At 43.2% G+C, this 10883-nt stretch overlaps 1 protein-coding gene across 1 annotated transcript; it reads left to right on the top strand.

The window, feature by feature from the left end:
- Window positions 1–3772: 3772 nt before the first annotated feature.
- On the top strand, window positions 3773–8994 carry LOC125552993 (shaggy-related protein kinase alpha). The gene is made up of 13 exons (XM_048716713.2): window positions 3773–3987; window positions 5242–5408; window positions 5502–5594; window positions 5678–5737; window positions 5826–6098; window positions 6838–6912; window positions 7427–7483; window positions 7597–7737; window positions 7860–7910; window positions 7990–8085; window positions 8180–8263; window positions 8347–8449; window positions 8546–8994. Exons 2-13 carry the CDS (start codon window positions 5298–5300, stop codon window positions 8626–8628), a joined length of 1227 nt encoding a protein of 408 aa, XP_048572670.1. The 5' UTR covers window positions 3773–3987; window positions 5242–5297; the 3' UTR covers window positions 8629–8994.
- Window positions 8995–10883: the final 1889 nt, after the last annotated feature.

The following is a 10883-nucleotide window of genomic DNA, read 5'->3' as shown; positions in this document are numbered from 1 at the left end:
AAAGGGAACAACGTTTGTTGTCATTAAGGTTCGACCAATAAAGATCTTCGTAGAATATGTAGGAACCAATATGGGCATCCAGGTTCCGCTATTGGTTATTGACCAGAGAAATGTCTCGGTCATGTCTACATAGTTCTCGAACCTGTAGGGTCCGCACGCTTAACGTTCGTTGACGATATAGTATTATATGAGTTATGTATGTTGGTGACCGAATGTTGTTCGGAGTTTCGAGTAAGATCACGGACCTGATGGGGAACTCCAGAATGGTCCGGAGATAAAAATTGATATATGGGATAATGGTGTTTGGTCTCCGGAAGGGTTCCGGAATTCACCGGAAGGGGTTCTGGATGTTTCCCGAAATGTTTGGGTACGAGAACACCTTATTTGGACCAAAGGGGAAAGCCCACAAGGTTTTTGGAAAGCGCAAAAGGAAGTTTTGCAGAGTCCAGGGGCTAGACGCCAGGGACCCCGGCGTCTGGTCCAGACGCCGGGAACCCTGACGCCTGGCCCTGAAGTCCGAGAAGGACTCTTGCCTTTCGGTTGAAACCGACTTTGTGAAGACTTTTACTCCAAGTTTCGACCCTAAGGATCAACATATAAATAGAGGGGCAGGGCTAGCACCCAAGACACATCAAGAAACACCAAGCCGTGTGCCGGCAACCCCGTCCCCTCTAGTTTATCCTCTGTCATAGTTTTCTTAGTGCTTAGGCGAAGCCCTGCGGAGATTGTTCTTCACCAACACTGTCACCACGCTGTCGTGCTGCCGAAATTCATCTACTACTTTGCCCCTTTTGCTGGATGAAGAAGGCGAGGACATCATCGAGCTGAACGCGGAGGTGTCATATGTTCGGTACTTGACCGGGACGGATCGTGAAGGTGTACGACTACATCAACCGCGTTGATAAACGCTTCCGCTTTCGGTCTACGAGGGTACGTAGACACTCTCTTCCCTCTCGCTGCTATACATATCCTAGATAGATCTTGCGTGATCATAGGAAATTTTTTGAAATACCGCGTTCCCCAACAATACTATTGACACAAACAACAAATAGTTATAGAGAACATTCTAAAAGGTCCATTCAACTTTGCAAATGCACACTGACGTTGAAGGCGAGTGGCAACTTGAACGTATTCCTAGTCACCTAGCTCCACTTCCAGCCCACATATGATAGAAGGGATAATTGTCATTCTTCTCTTCCTCGTCCTTCCCCACATCTTCTACTCTTAGCCTCTTCATCAAGACGTTTCATTAGCGCCATCTAGCACCAGGTCAACATTAGTGTGTTCGTCGTTGACATCTTATCTTCTTCTTTCTCATTCCTCGCCAATTTTAGTTCTCGTTCCTACTTATTTTTTAAAATACTCTTTCTTTCTTCTTTCGTCTTATTATTTCGAACAATCTTCCTTTCTCCAACACCATGGACCACTTTTGGAACACTCTTCCTTTCTACTATAGCATAAACCAACTAGTCAATGTTGTGTCATGTTGTCCTCACCCGCGAAAATTTTGGCAATGGTCAGCGTGTGGATATCCTGCAGAGCATAGTCGTCATCCATCTTGGTGAACGCTCAGTCGCCCATGTCGCGAGCACATGGTGGCCGTTAAAGTTTTTAATTTTGGATCATTTCAAACCTAATCGAAATATGCAATATTTTGGAAATTTTGCATATTTCGGAGATTGTATTGGATTTTGAGATTTCAAATATCACTTAATTTTAATTACTTCTAACATAATTTAATTTAACTTTGAAATCAGTTTGAATTTACCTCAAAATTTAGGGGTTAAAAATATTTTGGACACCATTGAAATATGTGAAATTTCGAAAATTTCACTGAAATATGCGCTCCATGTTGGCAAGCGGTGCTCGGTCATGTCGCTGAGAGCCTGTTTATCGTCCTTGCACACGAGGGCTTTCAAAATGATTCAGCGCGGTTAACTGCTTGTTGATTTAATTAAGTACACAAATAATTAGTCGCCTACCTAATTCTTCACATGCCTAATTAACTATCAACCAAATCAATTATCTATCTGACTAATTGGAAAAAAATTCCCTGCTTCTAATTATCTTTAGGCATAAATAATTGTCTACCTAATTAATTAATTGCATTAATGACTCGATTTCCAAATTGATTCAGTGTGAAAAATTTCCTATTTAAATTGACCTAATGAATTGCATACGTAATTAAATGTCTAGCTAACTATTGTATTAATAGTTTGACTTCCAAATTGATTCAGTGCTCGATTTTCAAAAAAAATTCTCATGAATGACTGCTACGAATGACGACGACTTCTACCAAGTATCGTAGGACACATTTCCTTAACGAATTTCTTGACATTTGAACAGCCACATTTGATTTGAGAATATAGCGTGTCTGGGTCTCTACATGACTGACAAGAAATATAATATAACCGCGTCCACGAACGTCTGTACGTGGCGGCTCGGTGACCCACCTTCCGCCACAGTCGTCCTCGATGCCATGATCCACGTCCTGGCATTCTCGAGCATCACAACAGTGTTAGGCCCGGCCACGACGTCTTCCATGGTGTCGCGCACGGTGTCCCTCCGCTGGGGCGCGCGGATTCGTACGCCCATAAGGAAAATGATAAATTATTTTTGTTGTATTAGAAAACTTGTGATTGTCAATAGAGATAATGATAATAATAAATGGCATTGCGTGCGGGATTAGGAATTTGGTGTGGAGGAATATCTTATTTTGTATTGTTAGGTTATGAAGAAAAATCTTATGTGCGTCTTTTATGAAATTGCTATCATATATGATGTGACTTCTAATTTTTTAATTACTTATCATTTACGTGATTGAATTGAATCAGCACCTGCCAAACAAAACACGAAACAAGATCCCACGTAATGGGATTTGGGTTTTTAATGGAAGAGAGAGAAAAATCGATGGGAGGGGGTGGTGGGAGGTGAGACGTAAAAACCAGACGAAAACAAACTGTACAAGACTACCAACTCCCTCTCTAGGAGTAGAGATACACATACACATATATGTAAGGTTTTCATTTCACCGTGTTCTTCATTCAACCTGTATATACGTTCTCCCCTTCCCTTCTCATGTTTGATTTTTTTTTCCTCGCATCTGTGGTTTTTCTCCCATCGGCTTTTATTAACTTACCAAATAAAATAATATTTTCTTTGATAAATCAATAAATTCATACCAAATAAGTAATTATAATAAGATGGCAGATAAATCATGACCATTCCATACAAAATCTTTTAAAGATTTTAACACACTAGAATGTACTGATACACACTAGAATGTATTATTTTCATCAAGGCACATAATTATGCACTAGTTAGATAAAATTACCCTTCTCTAATTTGTAGATTAGCGATAAGTAAATCATTTAGGTTAGGAAAGGAAGAGATACACACAATCAGGAGAAAGATAGTTTCCTTTTTTTCTCTACAAGGAGAGATACATGCAATCGGCGGAGAGATACTTTTTTTTCTTCTGAAGGGCCAAGATCGGAATTACGAGGAATTAGAACAAATGCACCTTACATTGTGTAATTTTATAAAAAAACAAATACACCTTATATATATAAAAAGGGAGAATGTTTAAACCCCACGACACATAGGCAATTATCTACTTCAATAAAGAAAAACGGCAGAGCGGGCAATCCGAGGGCTGGCCAGACGACCGATCCATGCACCTGGCCGGTCAGCCGGCGCCCAGCTCTTGGCATGAGAAGGCTATTTTGGGAACTCCATTTCCTTTTCCCCGTGCCTTCTCCCCACCCCACCCCACCCCACCCCACCGGCCCACGCCGACCACCACAGCGACGCGACCCCCGCACCCGCACCCGCTGCTGCGACTGGACTGGACTGGAGTGGAGCGCACTCCAGTGGAGGCGACCCCGAGGCAGCTGCGGACCAGGCCCTCCGATCCGCCCCGCCCGCGCCCGCCGCAGCCCTATGTTCCGGCCGTCCACCGGAGCGCCTCGCCGCCGCAGCAACCCGGTACGTACGCGCCCCGAACCAGGCCTCTCTGCCGCTGGAATCCGCGAGGGGCGGCCAGATCCGCGGGGGATCGGCGCTCGAATTTCGCCTGGGGCCGGTCCGTCGGTGGGTCTTGGGCGGGGGACAGGCGCGATCGCTGCGGCGGAGCGGCATTGGGTCCCCGGGCCATGCCGTGGGGACGGGGGGAGGCGCGTGTTCCCGAGCATTCAGTTGAAGCTCCGATTTTTACTGCCCAAACCTGTTGCAGACACACATACATCTCCAGTTCTCTGCACTCGTTTCGGTTTCCCAGTTCGATAGGGAAACGTCTGTTCTCCCCTTTCCTCCCCTGCTCTTTTGGTAACGGGGGAGCTAATTCTGAAATTAGAGGAGGGCGTAGTTAATTACCAGGAGTTACCATGGGTCATGGTTAGCATATACATTGCCGATCTTGCTTTGTTGCGTTTCTACATGAGGGGGAAAAACAGGTTTTTCTATCAGTCATCATCATCCTCTGTTGCTCCTTGAGTTTCTTGATTTGGGGAAAGTCACCAGGCGAACGCATCAGGTGCTGTTCGTTCACATGGAAATTGATGTGAATCCTTTTAACTGCTGACAAGGAAGGGTCTCTGCCGATTTAAATCCTAGCAGCTAATTCTCTTGTGCTGTGGAACCTGGGAGCTGGTCCTAGTAATCTTTGCGCGAGGGCTGTGTATTCAGATTTTGTTGATGAACCCTTAGTGTCCATTCGGATTCTTCTGTCTAAGCTGTCTGATTATTTTCCTCCATTGTCAAGTAACTTTATTTTGTTTGTTGTGATCCAGTAATTTTGTTGTTGTCCACCATTCAACCCAGTGTTTCGTTGCATTATTTTTATTTTATTTGTCGCAGATGTACGATTTCAGCTGAAATCTGTGATTTTTCTTGCACATATTCATGTTGTAGTGCGGCCAGATTGTTTATTGTGTTACTTTGCTCTTAATTGTTTATATGCAGAAGTAGCTGTGTGTGTTTATCCCACTCCACATGAAGTTTTCTTGGTCCATGAATTACCCTGGTAGTATCTACATGTCATTATACAACCATTCACTGAAGTGTTTTTGTTGCGCATCGGCAACCTTGCTTTCCTTCTGCTACTAGTTAGTTTGCACTCCTGGTGGTTGGAGATCTATTGATTTTCATGTCAGATATGCACACCACTGATTCATGGGCCTTCTGCTGACAGATTTGCAATACCGACTTAAGTTCCTTACTTCTGCTGCTTTAATGTTGCAGGTAATAACATGTTCAGTGCTCTGAAGGTTTCAGAGTCATAATTCCGAATCAGCTCAATGACCTCATTTGGTGTCGCACCGGCATCTGGGCTGAGAGATGCTGGTGGTAGTAGTGAAGTGGATAAGTTGCCGGATGAAATTAGTAATATGAGAATAAGTGACGAAAAGGTATGATCATATGTTGTTATAACCTTCCTGTATACAATGTTAAGTCAGATTTGCTGGGAATTTACACTCGTTCTAATTTGTTCACTGTCGCAGGAAGTAGAGGCAACAATCATCAATGGGAATGGAACAGAAGCTGGTCATATTATAGTCACGACTATCGGAGGCAGAGATGGCCAAAGGAAGCAGGTAGAGATGCAGCTTAATCATTGCTTACTTGACTTAACGTGTCTAAAGCTTCTGATACTTGCATTCAATTTTGTGAATGGCAGACAATAAGTTACATGGCTGAACGTGTCATTGGTCAAGGATCATTTGGTGTTGTGTTCCAGGTATGTTTGCAAGGGCATTTAGAACTGCTGCTTGTTGACTTTTTTTGTATCAACACATAACCACACAACTTTACTTCTGGCTTGGCAGGCAAAATGTTTGGAGACAAGTGAGACAGTAGCTATCAAGAAGGTTCTTCAGGATAAGAGATACAAGAACCGTGAGTTGCAAATGATGCGTCTACTTGACCATCCAAATGTCGTCTCTCTCAAACACTGCTTCTTCTCAACCACTGAAAAGGATGAACTCTTTCTGAATCTTGTGCTTGAGTATGTTCCTGAGACAGTCCACCGTGTCATCAGACACTACAACAAGATGAACCAACGCATGCCACTGATATATGTGAAGCTATATACTTATCAGGTAACCATTATCTTCAGTGTTAGATTTCCTTTAGCTTGATGTGTGGTGCTGCCTTACTGATGCAACTCGACAAGCAAATAACTACTTTATTAAATTGCGCATACTGTTTGCAAGCAAGTAGCTTCTGTATTAAAATGATTTTGATATACTCCCTCCATTCCTTCATAATCATACCCAGCATGTTACTTTTTCTCATTTTTCCCATATTACCCAGCGTGTTAGAATCTGAACCAATGCATGCGCACATGTATTCTTTGATTGGAGAGCAAAGCGGCCCAAACCAATGCATGCACTGTAATTTGTTTTCCTTGGTATGTATGCTGAATCTTAGACGATGGGTAATTTAGGAATCGTGGGAGTAGTTTATTGTCTCAGATTATGGATCCTATTTTGCATTTTTTGGCTTACCTGGTGAATTTGACAAAAAAAAAAGGTGGGATACTGCCTACTGCTTTTGTACGCAGATTTTTTATCCATTCTGATTGATTAGTTTCCATTCTACAGTCTGAATTGCGCTTCCAATATGTCAAACTCTGTACATAGTTCAAGTGGACCTGGCTTTACTTTTCTACAAACATACTACCTCCGTTCCAAAATATAAGACGTTTTTGCAGAATTGCAAAAACTTCTTATATTTTGGGGCAGAGATAGTATATGAATACCTTTATTTCAATATTAGTTCTCCAGACTCCAGCCCGGTTACTTTGGATAATTTCCTTATACCTGTTTACTTTGACAGATTTGTAGGGCACTGGCTTATATCCATCGCACCGTTGGTGTTTGCCACAGGGACATAAAACCACAGAATCTTCTGGTAAGTTGAAGACATCATTTGCTTACAGTGAACTTTTTGAGTGGTTCCATACAGGCTATAAATTATTCCATCTTCTGCAAAAAGGTAGCTGGTGTTTGGACTTTCCCGTTCCCCTTGCATTGCGAAATACCAAAGATCAATGTCTGGTACATCTGGGTTGTCTTATATTTACTAATCCCACACTGCTCTTCACAGTAGTTAACTAGTCACTGTGATTTCATTTATGATGTGGTTTATCGTTCATTTGAAAGTTCAGGATTAGGTCTAAAACACAAAAGAAAATCTTACCATCTTAATTTTGTAAGTATGCAACCATTAGACGATATATGCTTCAGATGTGCTGACTAGTGACTAGTGCTTCTGGTCAAAGCTAACATTCGAACGCAATCCACAATCTTCGAAGATAATGTCAAGCGTCTTAGGCACCTTGATGTATCCGAGGCATTATTTGCAATGTACATCATCAGCTTCTCATGCCTCCCTTTGGATTCACAATTTTGCTTCTATGTACTAGGTTAACCCACACACTCATCAGCTGAAGATCTGTGATTTCGGAAGTGCAAAAGTTCTGGTATGTACCATTGTACCTTGACCATCCTTGATACTATTGTATTCAGCCTTCTTGATATTGTTGTATTTGAGCTTTAGGATATGCTGTTTAGCATTTTACACATTCTTCTACAGGTGAAAGGCGAACCCAATATATCATACATCTGCTCTAGGTACTATAGGGCACCGGAGCTTATTTTTGGTGCTACTGAGTACACGACAGCAATCGACATCTGGTCTGCTGGATGTGTTCTTGCTGAACTTCTGACAGGACAGGTGAACTTGAAAAATCAGCAGTCCTAATTGTTTTCTTTCTCTTATAAAGAAACGTTGAATAAAAAAAAGTGTTTGTCGAGGAGAAATTATGAAGCTCACATTTATATCTCTCTGATTAACAGCCTCTGTTTCCCGGTGAAAGTGGAGTTGATCAACTTGTTGAGATTATCAAGGTGATTCTACTGCTTAATCTTGCTATCTATTCATACTGGTGTAAGCCATTCATTCTCAAGTTTGTGATGGTCGTTGCAGATTCTGGGCACACCTACAAGGGAAGAAATCAAATGTATGAACCCGAACTACACAGAATTCAAGTTTCCCCAAATCAAGGCCCATCCATGGCATAAGGTACGATGGCTCTCTGAATGGAACCTTGGTGCTTCCAAGTTATTGTAGGGTAGAATTTTGGTGGTGATATATGACAATTTTACCTTGACTGCAGGTGTTCCACAAGCGAATGCCACCTGAAGCAGTGGACCTGGTTTCCAGGCTTCTTCAGTACTCACCGCACCTTCGGTCCTCAGCTGTGAGCACATACATAGCCCGCAGTTTCCATACATGCAGAACACAGTTGTGTAATTCTAACACTGCACTTCGATGTTCATGCAGCTGGATGCTCTGATCCATCCATTCTTCGATGAGCTCCGTGACCCAAACACCCGCCTCCCCAACGGCCGGTTCCTTCCTCCCCTCTTCAACTTCAAGCCCCACGGTAAGCACACGACACACATCGGTCAGCCGTGTTACGGAATCACCGACGTCGACTGATCACGTGGTTTCTTACCGTTTCATCTTTTGCGCTCGGCAGAGCTGAAGGGGCTTCCGATGGAGATTGCGGCGAAGCTGGTCCCGGAGCACGCGAGGAGCCAATGCCCGTTCCTAGGGCTGTAGGATCTGGCCTGCTGGCTACATGTGCGAAAAGGTGCTGTCTGCCATGCTAGCGAATAGCGCTCCTACCTAGAGGGAGGACTAGGCGTCGGAACAAGTGAACATGATCCATGTGGGTGGTGTCTGTACTGTTGCTTTGGACGGTTTGCGTGTGGTCTTGAACTGCCGGGACAAAGAGTCGGAGAAAACGACTAAGTGAGGATTGCAGTAGCAGAAGTGGCTGTGTACGCTTTGATTGATGAATTCCGTTGTAGATGGTGGTGGTGCCATCGACTCTTGTCCGAGTTAGGATGGGCGTCAAAGACTTATGAGATAGCATGAAAAATTTCTACAAAACCGACAAGTAATTGCGTTTATCATATCGTCAAATGTGATCGGCATGCCTGGAAGAATTTTTTTTACTGCAGATGGCAGCCATATACTCCCTCCGTCCTGAATGTTACTTGTCATAGAAATGGATAAAAATGAATTTATCTAAAACTAAAATGCAAATAAATACATTCATTTCTGCGACAAGTAATTTCGGACGGAGGGAGAGGGGGTACATTTCTCTTGGAACATTTGCCGTAGGCCCTAGCAACAGGCTACTCATGTGCGCAGATGAGAACACACGGAGGGCGCCACCGTGTATCTGGCTGGTTGATTGCCTAGTCAAGAGTGATTGCCCAGTACAAAGCTCTTCTGGCGCCAATAATTGACCTCAATGTTACCAATTGCTTATGATTCGTCGAAAAATGGGTACAGTTCGGTCACAGACTAGATGCCAAAGATGGTTGAAGGTCTGACCCTGCACCTGTTGAAGACTGAAGCTGCAGGTGTTTGAAGTTCAGCTATCCTACTGCCACGACGTACTCGCTTCAACGGCTGAGATCTTCCAATACCGTTTCATCTCATACTGTTACTAGCCGTCAATTGCTGTTACTGTTCACTCTCTGTGATGGTACTTAGCGAGGCCAGCTAGCTATAGAGAGAAGTTCACATTACAACCTCAAACTACCATCAAAGTCTAATACTACCTCTCTTTCAGTTTACAGGGCATGCGCGTACCCCTAAGTCGTCAATTTGACCAACCTAATACAAGTCATATATTACAAAAAATATAACAATATAAACTTTATATGTTCTATTTTCCAACGATATAATTTTTGTGTCATATAGTTTATATTAGGATGATAAAATTGACAACCTAGATATACGTGTAGGACTTATAAACCGAAACGGAGGTAGTATACAACCTCGAACTTTAAAACCGTCTAAGAATCAACCCCGAACTCTCAAAACCGACCAAAATGCAACCCCGCGACTGGTTTCAGCGAACTGTTCCTGGTTTTGATCGAGTTTGACCATCCAATTAGCAGCCACGTCAGCGAAATCAATAAAGCCAAGTAAAAAAACATTAAAGCCAGGCAGCCGCCACGTCACCCCTTGACCTATCTTCTCTCTCTCTCCTCACAACTCTCCCCGTTTTGTCCCACGACCGCCGTTGCCCTCGATCCAATCGGATCACGCCGCCACCCGATGGGACCCCGGCCCCGCGCCGCGCTACCAGCCAGCGACCTCGACGCCAGCAAGAAGCACCACCCGCCGCCTCCATCTCCTCTCTCCTTCCCTTCTCGGGACTACTGTGTTGTAAAGTTTCCTTTTTCTTTTTAGTGTTGACTGGGATTTTGATTTCAAAACCAGTCAAAAACTAGCCTAGGGTTGCTATTTGTCCGGTTTTGAAAGTTGAGTTTGTAAATAAGACGGTTTGTAGTTCAAGGTTGTGCTTTAGACTTTGGTGGTAGCTCGAGGTTGTAATATGGACTTCTCTTTGTCAAACAAAAACCTTAGTATACAAAGGGATTGACATTGAGCAGAGGAATATTGAGTATCCAGTGTATCTGTGTATGCATGAGTAAAGACTGTGAGTGAGTTGGGAGATAATCTCCATCTGTTGTTCCTTTGTGAGTGATTAATCATGTCGATCCCTTTTGGAACTTGACATTGAGTAACTTCAAGAGCTGCACCGCAAAGTATGTCCAGGAACCTGAAACTACGTACTTGTTAGCATCAAAATTAATCAATCGATGTGGGGACTGACATAGAGAAGGCGAACTCAATCCGCCATTAAGATTCAAGAGCAGCATGGATAAAAGGTTTGTGTTTTTTAGCGTGATACATAGCCGGTAGGTAATTGAAATTGACCCCGGAGTAAACCTAGAGTTGCAAAACATACCCTCAGACAAGGTTGGTTGATATTTTTTTTTGCGAGAAAAACT

This window comes from Triticum urartu, chromosome 4A (genome assembly GCF_056163025.1).
Source record: "Triticum urartu cultivar PI428250 chromosome 4A, HENAU_Tu73, whole genome shotgun sequence".
Taxonomy (NCBI): Eukaryota; Viridiplantae; Streptophyta; class Magnoliopsida; order Poales; family Poaceae; genus Triticum; species Triticum urartu.
Note: the sequence above shows the minus strand (reverse complement) of the source record. Positions and strands in the feature narration are given on the sequence as shown.

Bases quoted from the DNA above. Each gene is read 5' to 3' on its own strand.
- LOC125552993 (XM_048716713.2), top strand. From the start codon at position 5,298: ATGACCTCATTTGGTGTCGCACCGGCATCTGGGCTGAGAGATGCTGGT. The intron at 5,409-5,501 runs GTATGATCATAT...TCACTGTCGCAG, and splicing joins TGAGAATAAGTGACGAAAAG to GAAGTAGAGGCAACAATCAT. The intron at 8,264-8,346 runs GTGAGCACATAC...ATGTTCATGCAG, and splicing joins CGCACCTTCGGTCCTCAGCT to CTGGATGCTCTGATCCATCC.